Source organism: Limulus polyphemus, unplaced genomic scaffold (genome assembly GCF_000517525.1).
Source record: "Limulus polyphemus unplaced genomic scaffold, Limulus_polyphemus-2.1.2 Scaffold2670, whole genome shotgun sequence".
Lineage (NCBI taxonomy): Eukaryota > Metazoa > Arthropoda > Merostomata > Xiphosura > Limulidae > Limulus > Limulus polyphemus.
Window position 1 is genome coordinate 4,569 of NW_013668280.1, and position 23,098 is coordinate 27,666.

General features: G+C 33.3%; 1 protein-coding gene across 3 annotated transcripts in view; it reads right to left on the reverse strand.

Moving 5' to 3' along the window:
- Nucleotides 1-1,526: 1,526 nt before the first annotated feature.
- The window catches only part of LOC106467581 (RING finger and transmembrane domain-containing protein 2-like), a 44,850-nt gene continuing 23,278 nt past the window's right edge, over nucleotides 1,527-23,098 (reverse strand). For 2 of the 3 annotated variants that reach the window (XM_022395784.1, XM_022395783.1), the window contains exons 4-9: nucleotides 15,812-15,912; nucleotides 12,736-12,889; nucleotides 8,005-8,154; nucleotides 4,446-4,511; nucleotides 3,680-3,781; nucleotides 1,527-1,846 (exon numbers count right to left, since the gene is read on the reverse strand). In XM_022395784.1, the coding sequence (XP_022251492.1) occupies nucleotides 1,694-1,846; nucleotides 3,680-3,781; nucleotides 4,446-4,511; nucleotides 8,005-8,154; nucleotides 12,736-12,889; nucleotides 15,812-15,912 (726 nt within the window). In that variant the 3' untranslated portion in view covers nucleotides 1,527-1,693. The remainder of the gene's footprint in view (nucleotides 1,847-3,679; nucleotides 3,782-4,445; nucleotides 4,512-8,004; nucleotides 8,155-12,735; nucleotides 12,890-15,811; nucleotides 15,913-23,098) is intronic. The other variant, XM_013927941.2, reaches the window with a different exon arrangement.

A 23,098-nucleotide genomic window follows, 5' to 3' on the forward strand; every position in this document is an offset into this window, starting at 1 on the left:
CCACACTACGTCTTTATTTTAGGCTTATTATACCAACACTCACTACATTTATAAGGTTTCACGGCACGTCCCCCTTGCACCCTCATCATTAAAATCGTAATGGGCAGACAGTAATCGAACTATTCTACCTGGATAAATACATATTGGCTTTTATAACTCCTCCCATTTCGAGAAATCAAGCGTGACGTGAAACACACTGTCTTTTAAATAGGTTAGATCATCTTACATACTGAACAAATATACACTAAAACTAAGAGATTTATGTGATCAATAGTTGTTAACCGAACACAATAACCTGTTTGTTACCATTGGATATTTGGTTTATTGATTGAACCAATGGTATTTACAGACTCTTAGATACCCAATTCTTATTTGCACAATTATTAACATCATATTACTATGTGAAAGTCATTTTTGACTGACCAATTTCGAAAGTTCCCTTGTGTGATTTGACCTAGAATTACATTTCATAACTTTGAGCATTCAATAAATCGGATTCTTACCATTTATGCATTTGGTCAGTCAGTATCAGTAATATTAAAACTTAGTGTGAAAGCATGAATTTACGTTCATGAATAGCTGAAAAATAGAACTTCAGAAAAACTTGGTATGGTATCAAGGTTACCAGTTTCTAACATAAAACCTATCTTATTTACTCTAGAACAAACATTGTTTTATTGCAATTAGAGCATAATTGATAAAAAACACTTTCCTGACTGCTATAACACCAAACTGGTGGCATTTTAACCATTACAAGCAGTATAAAGGAAATTTAGCTTCAGCAAAAACCCAAAAATTGACTACAAGATCTTAACTTTTTTCTTTAGGTGTGGCATACAATCTTAACACTTACTGTGATTAGGTGATTTGATGAATTTCAAAATGTTTACTTTTAGGCTTATAAATTGAAAATAAACACCACACATTAATAACGTAGGGACTGCTTTCTTTGCAGGTGAACTGGTACTAGGAAAAGTTGTTGTTTTTTTTTAATTCACATATTATGAGGATTCAGTTGAAATATTTCAAGGCATCCTAATATATGAATTAAAGGCTGTAAAATTTGTTTTAAAACAGAACTGTGGAGAACACACCAAAAATGTTTAATGATGCTAACATTAAGGTTGTGTAAATATCTTCTTTTATAGTTACAAACTTATATGGAATAAGGTTAATTTTATTTAGACATGTTTTTATTTATAGTTAACAGTCAAGACATATATATAACAAAAATAATTTACAAAATGAAAGGTTAACAATTTCTGAATCAGAAATTTCTTTGCAGTTACTTTTTGAAAAGATAACTAGCTAATTTTCTGATTTTGTATCAGCTGAGAAACTGAAAAATAATCGCTGTACCAAATAAGTATTTTTAACCAATGTTTAAAGCTTAAAAACATTCTAAATGTAATTTAACATGGAGTTTAAATTTATCTTGGTTATCAAAAATCTAATTTTGAAGTTAATTACTTGATATATATTAGACAAACTTCCTTTTTGTAATACATTTTTATATACAACTTTCACAAATGTTCTAAATACTTTTATCATTTGCAAAAATCTGTACAATAATCAAGCTGAAGTTTACACCTTCACAGTTTTTTGATAACATCTTGTAGAACTTAAGTATCTGATTAATGACACGCATGAAAGAATATCTACTTAATCTTCTTAATAATAATATAAGAACTCTTTAGAACAGCTGAATAAGAAAAGTTGTGGATCCATCCCGCCACGTAGGGTCATCTGCAATCTGAGCTCGGCACATTGGACAGGTCCTTTCTCGATCAAACCATAGTGATACACACTCTTCACAGAATATATGCTGCAAAAATAATTCATAATTCTGGTGCCTAAATGGTTTGAACAATAACCACATATTTACAAGAAACTAAAAACAATGGTACACCAATTTAGAAAAATTTAAGTCTAGTGAGAACAGTTTGAAAGCAAATGGTGAATGTACGACATAATTAAAAAACACTGAAGACATGAAAAATCTTTTGAAAATTCCAACGTTTAGTAACTAGAGACAGTACAGGAAGTACGTCTTGTATGAAATAAACCACAGCTGAGGAAAAACTATATTTTATTTATTATTAGTTTAGACAATTAGTTACCAGTATTAAGAATATACTTTAGATACTTGTGTCATCTGAAATTATATGCCAGAATTTTTATTAGATTTACTAAATCTAGCACTGCACATTATCCTAAATTCCTTGAGGAGAATCGTACAAATATATATTGTTGTACAAAAGAGTTTGCATGATGAAGGTAACAAGACAGAGACGTTTTACTATAAAAAGTGCTGCTGTACAAAGGGAGCTCTTTGGGAATACCATAATTTTTCAAATATAATACATGGTAAGAATTCTAAATGGTTTTCTTACAGCCAGTTATTGTTATTGTTTGCTTGAAAGCAAAGCCTCATTATGCTATCTGCTGTGTCCACCTAAGTTCGCAAACTTATTGCTGACACATCGGGGACTTTTACAGCCAGTCCAGACCATCTTTTCCAATACACATTGTAAACAGTAATGTATACTTACTAGAAATGTTGGGCTTCGATGGTAAATCAAATTAATTTCTCTCTGTTTCTGAGACATAAATGAGAATTGCCTTCAATTTTCATTCATTTTCAGTATCTTTAAATATGGTTTTTAAAATAAATTGATAAAAAAAGCTAAGTCATGTGATTTTTAAGATTTACTCACTATACTTATTTTCTTGTATTTCTGCACATTTACTTTTAAGTATGTACATATATTTCACACCCTATGGTACCATAATTTTCCAAATTTAATACACTCCCAAATATAATATGCACTAATCTTCATGAACACAGTGTCAAATTTGCCTTTTTACCATAAATAATACACATCTAGCCTTTTGCAATACTGATTCACAAATGGCATGGTTGGTTCCGAAGATGACATCCACTTGGATGATGACACTGCTGTGGTAGACAATGTTCGCAGTGATGCCATATACAGTGACAATGACATGGTAGGGAAGTTTCTCCAACTTGTCAAGGACAGTGATTCAGACTCAGAATATGAAGGTTTCATCAAATATGATTTAAAGTTTTGAATATCAAATGTAATGTAGCGATAATTAGTTTTGTATTTCCAAATATTTCTAATTGTGCATTTGAATAAATTCTGTTTTGGAAGACCTACACCTACTCTCCAAAGATTGCCCATGCAACAATAGAGGATGTCAAATTAAGTATCCAAAGTGTACAGGTTGCCTGCATACTAAATGAAATGAGGCTGGCAGAAGTAATGCCCATTGTTATACATAATGTGTTTACTGAATATTTATCAGGACCTACATTTACATTATGCAATGTTGACAAGATCTAGTAAGTACAACAATTTATTTCACACATTACTTGTCATGTACTAGTTCGATGACACCACTTTATAGCTTAAGCACTATAGTGCTCTGAAGTAGGATATTTACTTTGTAATACCCTTATACATTAGATAGTCATATGTGTACACAAAATCTAAGCGAGTGTGCTGAGAATCAATAATGAACTACAACTTACAAAGCTTTGAGATGTAGTGTTATATTATATATAAATTTACATTTTCTTACACAGGTAGTTAAAGCTTCTCACAAAATAAAATCCGCAAGAAATCTTAAATGTTACAGTAATTGTGAAATTTACCTTGCACTCCAACATAGTTGGCGTCTTGTAGTCATCTTGACATATTGCACATGACTCTCCTGCACATTTCATCTGGTCTGAAGAAGGTGTAATGCCATAACACTGAATGATAGTTTGAAGTTTCACAGTTAAAGGTTTTATCCACATACAAACATAATTTTGTAGCAATTCAAATAACAATAACAAAATGGGAAAAAAACTGTATTAATATCACATGGTGTAGTTATATAAAATATGTAATTACTTTTAGAAAGGAATTGAATAATATTGTAACAAGTTGAATTTTTTAAATTCTATGATAGAGTACAAAATTCTAAACATAAATAAATAATATTTAAAAATTAAAATCATTCAAAAATATGCATGATATACAACAATTGAGTTCTATTATATATGTAAAGTACAATTTGTTCTAGGTAATAGAATGAAATTATAACAAAAAAAAGACATGGTAATGTATCTAACATATCCATAAAATAATATACACGTTATTAGCTATCACTAGTGCAAGTATTTCACAGGTATTATATGTCAAATAATAATTATTGTTAAAAAAAAGGTAAACAGTTGACATTAAAAAGCTTACCTCAAAGAAAAAAAAAGACAAAACAGATTTTACCTTAACTGGCACATTATTACTATTCATATATTATTTTCGTTGAAGACATTTGACCTCAAACAGTACTGCAGTATGGTACCTTTGCAAATTTTATTCATAAACTAATTGATACACTACAACTAAATAAAAGATAAAAAAAACACTCACCACCTTCTGAAGAAGCTGCCCTACTGCTTTCTTCCATGCTCTCACTTTGCTCAATATGTCCTTACACTAAACCACCGAAAACAGATACTTAACCACATAACAATATCAAAAATATCTCACCCTCAATTATTGTTCCAAAAATCTTGTCTTAAAGAACTTACAGAAACGTTTTTATAATCTTATATTAAATCACAATAAAAAATGTTGAGTATTATATACATCTTTTGTTTATTCAAACTAAAACTGTATACAATCTGGTAAAAATCTACTGTGAATGCTAAAACTTCACTTTTTAAATATGACATATATGATTTTGACAAGTTTGAGAGCTAATAAATATAGGACAATCTTATTAAAAAAAAGAAGCATGATAGTATGTGTTCTAAAGTCAAAATAAAACATGCAATTGTTCAGTACTTTTATAGTTTTGTCAAACTGTATTGCTGACTTATCCACAATATAATACATTAGTTATCTTAAAATATCCCAGTAAATGAAATTTTTACAACACTTTTGTTTTATAAAGTTTGTTTTAGGACTTAATAATTTGAACTGAAGTTTGATTTATATAGAACAAAGAAAATGAGTCAACGTACATTAAAAAGAATTACAACCTAAAATACCAGTACTATCTCCTACATTAGTCAAAAATTGTATTCTTTTTTTTACCAAGTTAATGACATACACTGACTAATAAGAAGCATTTGGATATGGTTCAGTCAGCATGCTCTGCATGGAATCTTGGCAAGAGTAAATAGACATACATCAAATAGGAGGATGAACACGGTTTAAATGTGTGTGGATACCAAAATCTTATGAAAAGAATTTATGAGAAAAGAGTTTATATAGGCTGCTGAAGGTGTGAGATATCAATACGTCAGATGGTCTTAATTAATAAGCACTACCTACTGTTATGGGGCCATTCAGTAATATCATTAACAAATTTTTAAGTTGGCCAAGAAGTGCTGTTTAAGTACAATGATCATTTAATAGCAATGTTTAAAAAGTGCCAGAAATTATACTTACAATACATTTACAATGAATGACTATTTGTTAGAACTGTGTCACATGTTCTACACATAAAATGTTCTTTACAGGTATTTATGCCTTGGTAAGAGTGGAATACACACAATATATTGCTTGCAATATTACATGACACTACTTAAATCTTAATTACAGGTCACACATTTTTGAATTGATAAGAGTATCTTCGTATACTTTGGAGGCAAACAGGACAACTTCATCATGATTGCTTTGTTTTGTGTTTTGATAAATTTTTCTGTTTTAATTAGCTAAATATTAGGTTTTTTTATTGCATTCATGCATTTCTAGGTAAAGTTTCTAATAAACTTCATCAAATATAACAAAGCAATAACTATTTTCTAAAAGCATGTAATGATGTTTAACTCTCTCAACATGGGCTCAGTCATTTTGACCAACCACATGACCTCTTTGTATTCGTTTAGTCTTTATAAATTTAATACTTCTAACTTTCAATATAGTGTGTATATTTTCACAAAGCTTGGCAGTCTCTCAGTCTATATCATAAGTCATTCACGTACAAAAAATCATATTTTTTAATGAAGTATTTTGAATAAAATAAAATAAGGCTTTGTCTATGAATACATTGAGTATTTATTTTGAATAGTCCGTGTACGAAGTAATTTTCATGTTAAAATTAAAAATACTCTTCTTCATCTCAAAAATCTCAAATTTCCTTTGTGTAATCCCTAAAACCTCCTAAATGCATTTCAAATGCTTTTTTTCAGTAAAACTTTATAGTTTATCTGTTATTCTCTCTACCCTATCTCAAAACAGAATCAGTCAATTCGACTGACCTTGTAACCACCAAAAAAAAAAAAACAATCTAAATAAATCTATTATTCTTTTTTTTTACTTTCTAGAATGATTTCAAATTGTAACACGAAACTACATTGGTTTATCCTAAGTAACTCCAAGTTCATAACAATATACATCCATTTATAATTAAATTTTATTGTTTTATTGCTCTTTGAATCATGTCTAACTACTATCCATGCCATTGTAAGTTTATAAATCACTCAAGGAATGTGCAGCTTACGTGTGTGCCTCATAAAACATTTTTAATATATTATTATTTATTTTACCTAATCTAATCTAACCTAAAAAGATCCCTATTTTTACATTTTAGTTACTTTTATAATTATACATAAAGAATACACATGAAAAACAAGAAACTAAAATACTTAACCAATCTTCTTTTTTCTTATTGTCAATTGTCAAAGAGAGTTAACCCTAATTTTTTAATACTAATAATAGTAAATAACTTCATAATTTTTATTTAATTAACTAATGCACCATACAATATAAACTAATAACACGCAAAAAGCAGACAAATTCCTTTACCTCTCAAAATTTGTCTGGCTTTCTAATTATGCAACAAGAGTTGTTACAAATTCATCCAAGTTAGTCATTAACTTTCTCACACGAACAGTGTTGGTACTCTGAGTGAAATTGACATAACTGTTCAGAACATAATGTTATACAATACATCCTTTGATAGATGAAAACATTGACTTTCTATTGGTTATAGGTAATATATAGTTAAACTTAAGAGAATTATTAACGAATTGTGAAAAAGAGGATGTGACAGGAGGGGTCTGATTTTCTATTCAATAGCTCTATAACAAAACAAAATTGAAAACTATAAAAATTATGGTTTGTCTGAACAATGATGATCTTATAAAGAGTAATTTACATTTAATTTTGTACTTTTTCGAGGGTGAAGATGACATGCTAAGAGAAAATATGTCATGTGGGTCTCACTAGGGGAAATTCAGAATTTGTTTGTATATTGCCTTGTAGAATTAAGAACTTGAAACTTCTATACTAATAAAAATATGGATTATTAGCTAAGATTTCATGTTATTCTAATTGGTATAACAGACAAAAAGTAGTTTAATAAAGATTTTTAATGTAAGACACAAAACCTTTTGTCACGTGCAGTAAAGTATAACCGTGACAATATGGTTTAAAATATTTCACAACAAATCAAACTGTAATCATAATAAGTACATTACTGAAATCAAGATATGAAATAACCTGAATTAATGAGTTGTAGGAATGCCATTTTCAAGCACAATAGACCTTATATAGTTAGAAAATATATCTAATACAGTAAACTATAATTGTTATCTTTTGTAATTTCTGTAAACTTTTCTTTTATATTTTTTCACTAAAATTTTCATTAAACTGGTTAGCTTTTACCTACAGTGGACTAACTGCCACAATATAAATGTTTTTCTTTATTGAACATTATTCGATAGCTCTCTCATTTATTATAAGGGTTTCTGAAACAAACAACATAATTCTCTTATAATCATACTATATCAATTCAAAGTTTAAAGGAGTATATATATCTGTGTGAAACAGTGGTATAATAAATTATTCCATGGGCAATATTTTAACTAGTTTTTCATAACTAGTTGTATTGTCTGTTTGTTGTTCTTTTGTTGCCTACAACCATTCACTTATGTGGTTTTGTACTTCTATGATACATACAAATTATTTTAAAACTCACCTTCGACACCAGATATGCAGCTGATAAGATCACACCAAATATTTTACTGGACCCATGATATGATTCAGAAAAATAAAAGAGCCAGTGTTGCATGGGAGCTAAGCTACGATAAAGCTGAGACGTTGTTTCCAAAAACAGGTAATATTTTCCCTAAATAGATACAATTTAATTATTCAGTTGAAACAGCTACAAGTACATGTAAGAAACAAGTAATACCTAATTCGGTGACTGAAGTTATATATTATCTTTAAAGTTACTTTTTTGATAATATTTAACATTCCCACTTCATAAATGTTAAATATTTATCATTCCCACTTCATAAACAATAAGTTACTATTGCTTGTTTACGAATTCCTATTTATATTCTAATTTAAAAAATTCTACCATTCTACAATTATATGTATATACATACAGTAGCATGCAAATTTGTTACAACACCTCAACAATTATTTTATGAGCTCTAAACACAAAATAGTCATTTATCTGCTACGTATGTTAACTTGTAATATTGCAAATTAATCTTATAGGAAACTGTTACAAAATTAATACACAAATAATGTCTAAGTTTCTGTAATTCTAATATTTAGCGTGGCTACTTTGGCATCAATTATAACATGGCATACTTGTGACATTGTGTATTTTCTCAAACCTTCTGTTATAATTTGATTTCATTTTTCTTGAAGCTGTGCCCAGATGCTTTTTTAATAAATTTGCTACATTTGTCAAGCATGGAGTCCAGCCAATTTCAGACTTGTTCTATGGAGTTAAAGTCTGGAATTTGTGGTGGCCATTCCATCTGCTTGTGCTTTCCTGACCTTTATTTCTTTGCCAAGTATACTTGACATTTCTTGGAAGTATGTTTGAGGTCATTATCTTTTTAAGATATGAAATTCTGCTCTCCAGAGGGTATGGTATGAATGACTAATAAATTGTGGTATTTACGCTGATCCATGATTCCACCAATATTATGAAGATGGCCAATACCATTCACACATGTTGTGCTCCAAACCATCACAGAACCTCCTGCATGCTCGACTGTTCACACAAGGTGCTCCTTCTACAACCTCTCATTGATACTTCCACAAACATGTACATGCTAGTTGGAGCCAAAGAGTTTAAATGAAGACTTTTCTGTTCATAGAACCTTTTGTGACACTGTTCCAAGATCAGGATAAATGTTCTTTTACAAAATCTAGTCTCTTTTCGCAGTAAGCCCTCCATAGAAATAGAAGAACAAAACAGCCTACCGTTTCTTGACATACTTATCAGCAGACAAAATAGAAAAAATCACCACAACTGTATAGAGAAAACCCACTTACACAAAAAATACCTAAAGTTCTAGTCCTATTATCCAACCTTGATAAAACGTGGCATAATCCAATGCCTAAACAAGAAAGCAGAAAACATTTGCAATAAGACATACATCGAAACAGAATGCCAAAAGATCGTAGAGTTTTAAACAGAATGGTTACACCTCCTCCTTCATCAAAAACTCCCCGAATAAGACCACTACAAAATGAAAAGATCAGATAAACACTACCAATACTACCATTTACCTCCCCTACCTGCAAACTTTCAGTGAAAAACTCAAACACATAGCCAAGAAATACAAAATAGAAGTCCAGTGGTAATCCTACAAGACATTAAGATCCATTCTGATAAAAAAAAAACAGAAACCTACCAATGAGAAATACAAAAACATTATTTATGGAATTCAGAGTTCCTGCAACAAAACATACATTGGAGAAATGGGAAGAAGACTTGAGACAAGAATAAAAGAACATAAAGACAGTACAAGACTCAAAACACAAAATTCAGCCACTGCAGAACACACCATATCAACTGGACACAAAACAAACTGGAAAAACCTAGAACCATCGACACAGACAAATTTTGGAAGACAAAAAATTAAAGAATCATTTTACTTTAACACAATAAAACCTTCACTAAACAGTTATTCTGGATTAGAGGTGACTAACCTGTGGCTACCATTGGTTGAATCTACAGGAAGTCTCTCCTCCAATCACAAACAGGGATAAACCATCCAATCATAACATGCTCTCCACAATCCACCAGAATACTATAAAGACTGACTACACCATACACACACTGACCTGAAGACGAAAGGTGGAAACTTTCGAAATGTCATCCTCTATTATACTTGTGTTTCTACAACAAGCAGTTGCCATCCATTCAACCAAGTTTCTTCACAGTATTGTTGAATGGCTGAGATATTTTGTAATTTTTTTAAAATCCAAGTTGGCATCATGTAAAGATTTGGTTCTGTTAGTGATGACTAGAACAGAAAGTAAAGGCAATCACATGTTACAACTGTGGTATATTTTGATCAAAATTATTTTTCCTTTGATCAACAGGATAGGTCCACTGAATAACATGATATTAAACAATATATTTATTACAGAGTAGTTCTAAATTTCTCTGAATAACCAAGTTTGTGAGAACAAAAGAGAGAGACTGGACTCCATGTGAAATACAAGTGAAGAATATTATAATACAAACAAGTGCATGTACTTGCTTAGTTAACAAAGTGTGGTCACTTTTACTGGATCAGCTACCTAACTTTTTTCCTCAAGTGTGTTTAAATCTAACACTCCTTACTTAACAAGTGACATTGAATTTACCCAGAGCAATTAGTGATACCCATGTGACTGATCATTCTCATTCAAACATAATAGATGTTGCTACCTTGAAATATCATGTGAACTATCACTGAAAAAAAACACTGCTATCTTCATTCTTGCACAATGTACAGCCTTACAGCAGCCACATTCCCACAGGCAGACCAAGTGTTACCTCAAGAGAATAACAACTAGAACAAAATCAACTTAGACTTTTTTTTTTACCACATATTATACGACAAGCTGAGGTACTTGTCCTTTGTCTGGGTTACGAACTTAAAAAAAATATAGGGTGGATGCTATGATAAAGAACACAAAAATCCTAACTTTCACACAATTTATTTGTAACATGACATATTATTACAGTATTCATTATTACCTCACACAAAATTTTGTATACCCTTTAAGAACTCACCATGTCTATACTTAAAACATGGTGTACACTATGCAATGGTCAGGGTGACTTTGTACAAAGAGGTAGTGGTTGTAGGGTTGCTTCCTGTTACCTACTTTTAACACCCAGCTCTTAATGTCTTTCCACACTGTTTTACATTAATAATTACTTGATGGTCATTGTCCACAGAAATGTTTTACGAGATGAAGTTGTTAGGTCACAGGTCAAAGTAGGAGGTGGGTACAACTCAAAAAATGGCTCTTCACATCAGTGTTATGGTGGCTGTTGTAGTATAAACTTCATCTGAGTTTACGTATTATTACAATGTGAATGTAGTTAAACGTTAACTTATGTCAAAAATAATATATGCTCAATAACAGCAATAATGGGGTATGAACCCCCATTAACATGCACCTTGTTCAAAATTATCATCCCACAAAGATTGGCCCAGTGACCTAGGAATAATTAGGTAAGGGACAAACAGACACACACACACACATATAGAAAACTACACATATCAAAATAACTAACAAATTCTGAAAAATACTATCTTAAAATAAAGAGGTAGAAAAAACACAGTATTTTTTGTACGCCATCGAATTATTATTAACTTCCAATCAGAACAACCTATGTACTTCGGCTGGTAATGAGTATAGCCAAGCACATATAGTTTTCTTACATTTTTATTTATAAAGATTAGAATACATTATTTCGTCAGTTGGGTACCCTCACTGTTAACAATATTTTTGGCTGTAAACCAAATTGAATCTCATGGTTCAGCCAGCTTAAGAGATTTAGGTTAGTCCTAAATACATACATTAAGCTAATATTTCAAATCAATTTCAATAATAAAAGTATAATGATAAAAATAAAATTAAATATGTTAAACATGTTGCATCAAGTTATATTTAGATTAGGCATCCCGAAGAACTTTTAAATAATCACTTAATCATTAGTGGATATATGCTGTTTTTCTTTAAAAAACTTAAACTCATTAAATGTGTAAGTATATCAAAGTCATGGATAAAGTGAGAAAATCAGTAAAGTGCCTATTTTGATGATTTTGCAAACATTTCATATTATAGTAGCTCCATATGATATTGCAAAAAAAAAATGAAAACTACAGGGGCAATGGGATGTTCTTAGACATTTGAACATTACTGCATATAATGTTAACTTCTTAGAATTGAAGGTGAAGTAAAAGCTTAAACCTTTTCAATTTATTCCCTGAGAAACAAGTGACATAAGTGAATCAACATCATTTTGTTTAATATAATACTTTGTTTTGAAATGAACTAACACAGTAAAAAAAACTTTTGAAAAATATTTGAATGAAAAATTGATTGATATAAAAACTTTCAGCTTGAAGACATTATTTGCATTTTACAAAATCAGGGGCACTTACCTCACAAATTACATATACACCATGTATTATACTAGAAAGCTTTACATATATGAAATAACTATAATGTGCAAGTTAAATACAGAATGTAATGAATAATAGTTTCCAATGCATTTACGTTGCACAACAATAATGTCAGTTGTTGATTTAATAAAAATCACATTTGATAAATGGTATGGCACAAACCACCATAAAAAAAATATATATATAATCAGATCTTAGGAATTTAAATCAGTTACAAAAAAAAACCTGTTTGCATACCAAACTCAATGTGAATACTGTAGAAAACTACTAGCCTTTCTTTGGTAAGCCAACAGTTTAGCAGGAAGTGCAAGAACTAGGGTCTTACACAGAATATTGGCTAACTTCAACACAAAATCTGTGACTGTGACCAACCACAGCACTTCCCAGACAGTGACAGGTCTGCTGTAAGGTGGAACAAACACCAACCTGTAAAAAGGAAAAAAATAAAAATACACATTGCAATCTAGTATCAAATGCTTTTTATTTATTATTAGTATTTCATTTTACAAATTTATAATAATTTTTTTCTCACATTACAATAACACTTTTAAGAAATTGGTGACATACATCTTAATATTAACCTAAGAATCTGCTTTTAGCATCAATGTCAATCTTGTTCAGAAGTGGAGTTGTTAAAATTGCTATTATTCTCTAGTTATTTTCTATCTGTATCTTTTTACCTTTAATGATAAGTGTGTGCTTAGGTCAACACAGACTTACATACTGAGGTGAACTTAATACATGTATGCATATCTTGTAGAAGGTCACACCTAGGTTTAAAATCCTGTCATGACCTCTTTTTATTTAAAAGAAACACCCAGTAGCATGTTGAAAAAGTGGGAAATCTTGTTTTATTTACTCTTATATGATTCATTATTATCTGCTCAGCTACCCATTTATATGTTTACTCAAAATTCACTGAATAAAGACTTTTGAAATTTAGCTTTATTCAAGCAAATATTTGAAATATTATTTTAGCTCAAAATAACTTTGATCATATCTATTGATTATCGAGTAGTTAATCGCCAACTTCCATACCAATAGTTATTGTTCGACTGCTTTCAACTAAATTGTTTACTGTTTTCCACTATAAGTGGCATGAAGAACAATTACAAAAAAAAGCAAATATCATAATTTTACTTTCACATTAGTCTTTGACTATCTGCCTCCTTATGGCAAATTACAAATCATAACATTGACTAAGTTTCTTTTCTTTTGATGCACTGAGCATTTCAGTATCAAACTTGAACATGTTCTCCTGTAATATAATGTCAAATCCTATACCACTTGTCACTAGAAACTACAATGAAGAGGTTCACTGATCTGTTCTTCTCCATCTTGCATATAGTTCTAACTAAACACTTTGTGATTTCTATCATTTTGATCTTTAAGGGGAAAGTGCAACACTTATGGAAACTTATCATCTCCAAGCAGCAGCACCTAATAGGATCTGTAACATCATGCCTCCATCATTGTAGGTGATACATTGTATTTAATAGGAAGTAGGGTGAGAATGTGATGACTGATTGCCCAAATGCTACATTGTGCTTAATAAGCAGGTTTACAAGTAATGACTAATAGCCCACATCCTCCATTACGCTTAATAAGAAGTAGGTTGAGAAGTGATGATTGCTTGCCTACATTTTGTATTATGCTTAACCCTCTCTGCCTGGGCATCCTTTACTGCGTATGTCACAAGATTTTAGTGACATACATTCAAAATCTTATTAATCCACTTTTTGTTTGTTATACCAATTCGTATAGCATAAAATCTTAGCTAATAATCATATTTAAACAGTATACAAGTTTTAAGTTCTTAATTTTATGAGGCAATATTTAAAAAACCTGAATTTCTCCTAGTGTGACACATTTTCTCTAGACATCTGCCTCTTCTCTATTTTATCCACCACCTCTCCAATAAGTATGAAATTAAATGCAAATTACTAACTATGAAATTTTCATTGCTCAGACAAACCATAACTTTTATAGCTTTCAATTTTGTTTGGTTACAAAGCTATCAAATAGAAAATCAGACCTCTCTTGCCACACCCACATATCACATCCTCTCTTTCAAGATTTGTTAATAATTCTCTCATACATTTAATTGTTTATTATCTATAACCAATAGAAAGCCTAGGTTTTCATCTATCAAATGACATCATATTATATTACATTGTTTTCTGAACAGAGAATTGCCAATTTCTCCGTTAATACAAGCTTCGTTCCCATGGGAAAGATAATGACTTGCTTGGATTAATTTGTAACAGCTCTTGTCACATAGTTAGAAAGCCAGAAAAATTGTAATAGTTAGAGGAAATTGTCTGCTTTTTGCATGTTATTATTCTATGTTCTGTGGTGCATTACTTAATTAAATATAAATTATTTAGTGCATTACTACCAATATTATAAAAAAGTAGGGTTAAGTGTCATCAACAGTCAACAGCAAAAAAAAATACTTGTTTAAGTACTTTATTTCTTGTTTTTAATGTTAATTCTTTATTTATTTTTATAAAATGTAAAAATAGGGATCTCTTTAGGTTATTTAAGGTTATATTAGGTAAAATAAATAATAATAATAATAATATGATAAAAATGTTTCACGAGGCATGCGAGCGAACAGCTCATGAGTTAACATAACTTGATAGCATAATGTAAGCAGCATGGTCCCCAAATGATTTAAAACTTATAATGGCATGAATTGTAGTTATTCATGGTTCAAAGGGCAATAAAACAATCAAATTTAATTATAAACTGACGTACACTGTTACGAGTTTAAAGCTACTTAGGATAAATGAATATAGTTTGATGTTACAATTGGAAGTCATTCTAGAAAGAAAAATAGGATAATTTAGATTTATTTCAATTTTTTTTTTATGATTACGAGGTCAGTCAAATTTACCAACCTTGTATAGCATTAGGGTAGAGAAAATAAATAAAATATAAAGTTTTATGAAAACAAACATTTGAAATGTTATTAAGAGGTTTTAGATTACACAAATGAAAATTGAGATTTTTGAGATGAAGAAAAGTATTTTCAATCTTAACATGAAACTTATTTTGCACACAGATTATTCAAAACAAATACTCATTGTATTCATAGACAAAGCTTTATTTTATTTTATTCAAAATACTTCATTAAAAAAAATATGATTTTTTGTACATGAAAGACTCATAATATTAACTGAAAGACTGCCAAGTTTTGTGAAGATATACGCACTATATTAACAAGAAGTAGGTTGAGAAGTGATGACTGATTGCCCACATTTTCAACACCACAGAGAAACAAATCCAGTTTCATTTTGAAAAACTATTTGCATAATAACAGACTGAAAAACAAGTGATACTTACGCAAATGCCAGATGACTGTCATCAAATACCAAATAGACGAATGCCGTACATGTTACTATGTTGAGAACTACAATCAAGAGATTAAACAACTGCCGTTTATTCTGAAAAACACAGGAAACAAAACCTGAAAATAACCGAAATATTCCTTCCTTTCTCAACCCCTTCTACTTGTTAACACACATCAATTCAGGTAGGCAATAAATCACATATTAAATCTGTACTTCAAATTAAGAGTAGAGACATTTATGAATTTTTGAAACAAGAGTCCTAACATCTTAATACTTAGTTACAGCATACTGACTATTCTTTACCTGGAATAAGTATACCTAAGTTCATTAAAAGATCATACACAGTAGCAGCTCCACAATTTCTTTCAGATGGGACATGAATGCACTAGTCAGCTAATGTCTATTACTTTTATTGTCTTTGAATAATTAACTCTTCCTTTTATTTGAAAAGAGGCTGTAGGTTCCTTAATGTTCTCTATAATCTAACTGTATAAAACATATGAATTAACAGAACTATCTAAAATTTCCACAAAAGGCAAAACATCATACATTTAAAATTACTGAGAATTCTTATTTCTATATATTTCAAATTTTCTAAAAAATAAATATTGTGCAAATGCATATTCATGTATTGTACAATCTTATCGATAAAAAACACCTACAACCACACTTTCAGTTGCAAACCAAAGATAAAAAAAGTGTAGGTATAAATACACAAACGTTAGTGATGATTTAGACTGTTATAATGTAAGTTAAAATGTTTCATATATCGAAAATGTATTTCCAATAATACTTACCTCCATTGACACTTATGGCTATTACTCGACTGTCAGGGTTTCTTCCTTTGTCCATCTAAGCATTGGTCTGTTTTCTTCTTGCTTACTCCAATCTTTTATACAACACTCAATTGCCCTTGGCAATATTTATCTTGTGACACTCTCCATCTACATCAATGCACCCTCTATCCTGGTACTGTATATAAGCACCTCATTCAGATAATGCTATAATTTTTTCTAGACTTAACTTAATACCAGTCTTTAACATCGGCTAGAAAGTGTGGGAGAGTGTGAGAAGAGGTCAGTATTATTGGAAATACATTTTCGATTTTAAGAAAATGTTAACTTCCAAAACATACTTACCTCTGCTTCCACTTATAGCTAGAATCCCACATTCATAAGGTGGAGGGGCCAATGATGGCATTATCCATACAGAAAGCATCTGCATAGATCATGGGTGTGTCAACAGAAGATTAGTACCCTAGTGGGGGAACTGCACTACATCCAGAACAGGTAAGCTCTAACCAGATAGCCACTACTCAGAGTTGGAGTAATAGGGCCCTAGTCCCTATATTACCCATTGGTGGCTAGAGCAATTGGACCACAGATTATATATATAGATATACTTACGAGTGGATCCCAACTTGTAGCCATAGAGTGATGCATTCTGAGCCACCAGAATCATAATGAGAAAGTAAGCAACACTAAAGTGGACAAATCTTCTCCTAAACCTGAAGAAGTCTGAAAGGCAACATCCCAGGATTGGAATGATGGGATCATATATACCTTACTCAACCTGAGGAAACAGAACTCATCTGGTCTGGAATTATGACCTCTCATCCTCACTCCCCAACAGTGTGGGCAAAGTAAATTCCACTTGCCCCACAATTATGGGGAGGACTGTGCTCAACCAAGGACCCAGGATGAGACCATTCTGCATTCGGAATTATGAGGAGAGAGTGGACCCTTTCCCATGAACAATGTACTGAACCCATATTGATCAAAAGGAATGGCCACACACTCAACCCAACTGAATAACTGAGGGTCAAATCTGAACCGACATGACGAGTAGGTTCTCACATTGGTGGTGCCACTCCTACCAACATCGAGAGACCCAGGTAGGAGGGCCACTAGATCCTGCCCGTTCCCACTGATTATTAGATTGAATGAATCTGGGTTGGTTTGCTTTGAAAAATTTAGAAAACTTGGTTCACCATTGCACTGTTTCCAGAGCACTGTTTCTCAAGACTCCCTAACATGCATTACCCCCCAGATTCTACTAATGGAGCTAGGGAGTCCTTACTACACCCAGTTTCAATTCACTAGGGTGGTGGACAGAGGCTTTTTCCTCTAGAGTGTTAGGGTGAATTCCTCCACTTTTGGAGAAGTAGGCAAAGAAGGAAGGGGATAAATCCTTTTTGCTGATTCATCTGATCACTATTACTCTCATCTGTGTCAGATCAGATTTCAATCATAGTCATATTCAGTGAGGGTCTTGAAGGTTTTGTTGCCTGCACTAATGCCTTTAGAGATACTAGACAACAACTTTTTATTTTGGGCTCTCTTTGAAAGCAAGTAATTTTATGTGAGTCACATCTAATCAGATTTGTCACATTTCTATGTTCATAGCAGCCCGTTGAAATGCCTGCTGAAGCACATTGTGCAGACTGGTATGTGGACCTCCCCCAATACTTTTATCTGACATTATTTGCATGATCTGGCAGTATCTACATCTGAGTGTTTTTGCCTACCTCCTGTAGCTATCTTAACCATTTCTGCTAGATTATACAGAGGGGTGAGTATTTTCATTGCTACCTTTCAGGGTCCCTGACCTAATTTTCACAGGTTCCCACTCTGTGAGAAGTGTTGCCCAGGCAGGTGTGCTTTTGTCAAACCAATTCTGCACTAGCAACTACTATTTCAGTATACTTTATCTAGGTTACAACAGGCTCTGTAGAAATGAGGTGTTCCATAAGACCACTTAGAGGCTGATTGGGTGGTATTACTGTACTATGCTAGACTGCCACTCATGGACTATCATGAGTAAAGAGTAAGGGGTTTGACAGTGTCTTGGGTATGAAGAACCGGTCTGAGAACGTAGAGTGAATGAGAAAGCATTCTGTGGACAAACAGTACAACTCACTCTGACCAGTGATGTCTGTAGGTCAGCAGCCACGAAAAAATAAACCTTCAAGTAAAGGGGATAGATGGTATATAAGAATCAAGTCACAAACAGGTGTTGAGAAAGAGTATGTAATGTAACCTTAATATACCTGTTTGGTAACTGGAATGGTCATTTGGGACCAAGGGCCCAAAGTGACTTGAGGAATCCAGTGAGTACTGGGGACTCAAAGAATATTTAGTCACAAGAATTCAGTGATAGTCTATAAGGCTGCCTCAAACAGGGCAATTGTGGAAGATGTAAAATCCCTGCCAAAGAGCCAGATCAAAAAACGAGTTATGGTTCGCTGTGAGTTCAACCTCCTCCCAATACCCAATTACCGAAATGCATGTCATTTCCATTGATAAATGTTCATCTCGGGACTAAGCAAAAACTGAAGCAGATACATGGCAACCTTATAAATTAAACCCCAGTGTTGTACAAAAGGCAGCATAACCTCTATATCTGAAGCTTGAGCTTCTGGATAGCCAGGTGTACCATGTCAGATCATGGTTGCTTCCACAGATATGGTCTAAGAAGTGGAAGAGGTGGACACTGAAAGCTACTGCAGAAGCAAAATTCAGAGTGTAGCTGCCAATCTGGTTCTATTAACAGGACCCAACAATGAGTTGGAACAAATCATATTTGGTACCTTGGGTAACATATGAATTGTAGGGAAGGCCAGCCTAGAGTTGTAATCCTGCCCTGTCCTGATGGAATGCATCCACTACCAAAGGTGAGGTACTGGATACCAAACTGCCAGTAGTTGGGTGATTCAATGAGAGACCAACCCACCAGTCAGAGTTGCAAAATGAGAGCCAATGAAACAGAAACTTGTAATGCAGCATCTATTCTTTCAGGATAATATCTTTAGATTGAGGCAATTGACCTGCTACCACAGGCATCATTTGTGGAACATAGCAAGCTAGTAGGGTGATATGATAGAAATGGACTCGAGAAAGGAGGTCCAAGATTCAAGAACAAGAAGCCCTAGATGAAGTGCCTCCTCAATGAGAAACACAAGACACCCCCACGGAATTCTAAGAGTGAAGCCTGATTATTTTCCCCTTAATAAGCTCAGACCATAAGGCATTGCCTTTTGAAGAGCAAGGAGGACTAAAACATTGTGTAGACCCTGAAATTCCTGATTGTTGGTATATGCATCCCATCCCTAAAGTAATGCATTTGTGATGAAATGGAACTCTAGATGATGTGGTGATAGAGGAACCCATATCTTAGACTTAACAACCTCTTGAGATTGAAGAATGATCCTGACTAAGAAAACTGAGAAATCCAGCGATTCAATGTTAATGATCTCTTGGTTGCATAGAGCCCATTAAAGATATCTCTTGCACTCTCTTCCCAAAGGCATGAGGGATTTGATGATGCCTACATTCCCAGAAGAGAATGAACCATCCATGCAGTGGGAGAAGGAGAGGTGAGTAAGCTGAGATCTACTGAGATACAAGATGCAAAAAATAAAATACCCAGACTGATGACATATTGAATTGGAGCAAGAATAGATGTCTCAGCCCTAAGAATGAAGTCTGGCTTGGTTGTTTCTGAAAGTAGAATCTGGATGTGATGTTCTGACAATTCACATGATGTTGCCAGCAATAGCCAATCGTCTATGGAATGGTGTGTGCACAGTGCAATAGATGGAGGTGACGAGAAAAGAAATTCGTAGAATACAACAAAACTCATGTGAGGCCAATGCGAGTCCAAAGGTAAAAACCCAGAACTGCAGTACCTGACCCTTTTGCACAAAAAACTCTGACAAGTTAGCAGATATGGGCTAACTACAAAGAACTTGGAGATCCACAATAACAGCAAAAAATGTCAACTCAGATTGAGGAAGGAGTAACTTGTAAAAATTGGAGAATCTAGGCACTGGTATAGACAAGAAAGATCTCTTGTTTTCTTAGGCCCAAAAACTGACGGGAATAAAACCTCGGAAAAACTTGCATGACTCTCTCACTACACCCAGACTAACCAAACTCTGTTAGACCTAGAACTAATTTCCAAGTCCTGAGGATCTGTGGGAGATGCAAACACTACAGGTTGGGTGGATAATAGTGGTGAAGATGTGAAATGAATGACTAATCCTGACTCAGAGACCTGTACTGCTCCTGGATCTATGGTTAAGATTACCTCACATCCAGAAATTCTCGGCGCCGAGTCCCCACAGACCCTGAAGGCATACAATAATCACAGATATTATTGGTGGTGATCTGATCAAGTAGTAGAACCCTTGTATATATTCTGGGTACCAATGTACCAAAGGGCTGATGTCGAGAGTCGGGGCACACGAACAAGGGCAGAACTATGACCTCCTGTAGAAGTCGATGAAATTCGAGACTTCAATGACAACAGGGATAAATGTAGAAGCCAACAACTGAACCAACATGCATGCTAACAATGGATCCAGCTCGTCATTAATGAAGCTGGTGATCCTGAGAGTATTCCAACAATGTGAAGTGAAAGGAAAACAAAATTTGGCTGTTAAAATGTTCTTATACTGAAAATGTATTTCCAATAGGTACTCACCTCACATAAATAGCTATTCTCGTTCAGTGCTGCCCTCTATATTCAAGTTTTTTGCAAATACCACAAGCCTTGAATCTCCCACTAATTTGGAATTGACTGATTCCAATGTATCTCACATGCAAATCATCATGCGACAACCCTCCACCAATAAGAGTGCGACATACTCTCCTGATGCATGTGACTCCCTCTATTTAATTCTACCAAACTATCACTTCTCGAGTTTTGGCAGAAAATGGAAGCACTGGTTTTCAGTGGGGAGGAAGGGTGGCAAGTGTTAGAGGAGGTAAGTATCTATCAAAAATACATTTTCAGTATGGGAAAATTATAACTTCTGATATGGTTCATGAACTCTGCTCATATATATATCACTAGAATCCCACACTGAACATGTGGAGGGACAAGTGCAAGGGTAAAAAAGAAGCATCCAAAGGACACTCCCAAAAGGAGGATTTTCAGAGTCGAAAATCATATGTGGGTGACTGCACCATTCTGTACCAGGTATACTCTTCTTGTTAAGTAATTATGGTCTTACAGTGTGCCTTTTAATAGTGTAAGTATATCTGGACAGGCACCACTTGCCACAGAGTGGGATCCACAAAGAAAAGAAGGAGATGCCCCTGAAAATATGAGGTATATATATATATATATATACTAAAAGATAATTTACACAGTTATAGTCTCACGAAAGAGAAGAGGATGGCAACAGGTGGATGATGGTACCCTAACCAGGAAGAAACAGCTATCCAAAGCAGAGAATGGGAGATGAACATTTGAGGTGTAGTCCCAGTGCTCGATAGACGAAGTACCTCAAACGGACGACAGGGTTAATATACAGGGAAAAGGTGCATGATCGTAGTGAAGACACTAGGAATTGATGACGGAAAGAAGGATACAAGGAATAAAAGGCCAATAGAATCATAGACAAAGAAGTGGAGTAAGAGAAAGAAACCGTGGGAATGGATTCCATGGAAAGAAGCCATAAAAACAATGAAGCAACCCACAAAATGTACTGTACAGACAAGGTCATCTGGATCAAACCAAGAAAAAATGTGGAAGCTGTCACAAAATGAAAAAAATGAACAAGAATATAGCATGCAAGCCACAAAAATGTAGAAAAATAAAATCAATCCAGAACAAAAGAAATAAATCGAGCCGAAACAACCGAGAAAACCAGATCTGTACCAGACAGAAAAGATCTGAACCGGAGTAATGTAGATGAACAATCATTTTGGGAAGAAGACTGATGGAATGAGAAAAAACAACTAACATTATAAACTGGATGTAATCCTGTCAGAAAGTATTAAAAGCCAGAGCAAGTGGGTGATGAACTAGAGACCAAAAACAAAAGAGGGAACTACCTGGAATTGATAAAAGATTCAAAAATGTCAAATGGTGGAGTACCCCCCAGATGGCAGAGCCACCAACAATTTTGGAGGATCGAGAGGTCACTTCTTGGGAGAAAGTGTGTCAAGACTGGAAAGTCAATTAGCAATGAGGACAAAAGCACTTTGAACACAACCCTCCAAGAGATGTATGTCAAGTGTGTGGTTTCAAAAAGGGAGATCCACTGTCTATCACAAAGGGAACAAGAATGAGTGTCTCCTTGGTGAGTGATAGAAGCCACCATCATTGAAGAGTCAAAATAAAACAAGATTAGTCAAATCTGGACAAAAGGAAGAGAGTGAACAAAAGCACATTGGACTGACAAAAGCACCAGGTGTGAAGGTGATAAGACATTTTGCCTGTAGACCACAGTCCTGAAGCTTCCTACTAATGAAACCACATCCCCACCTCT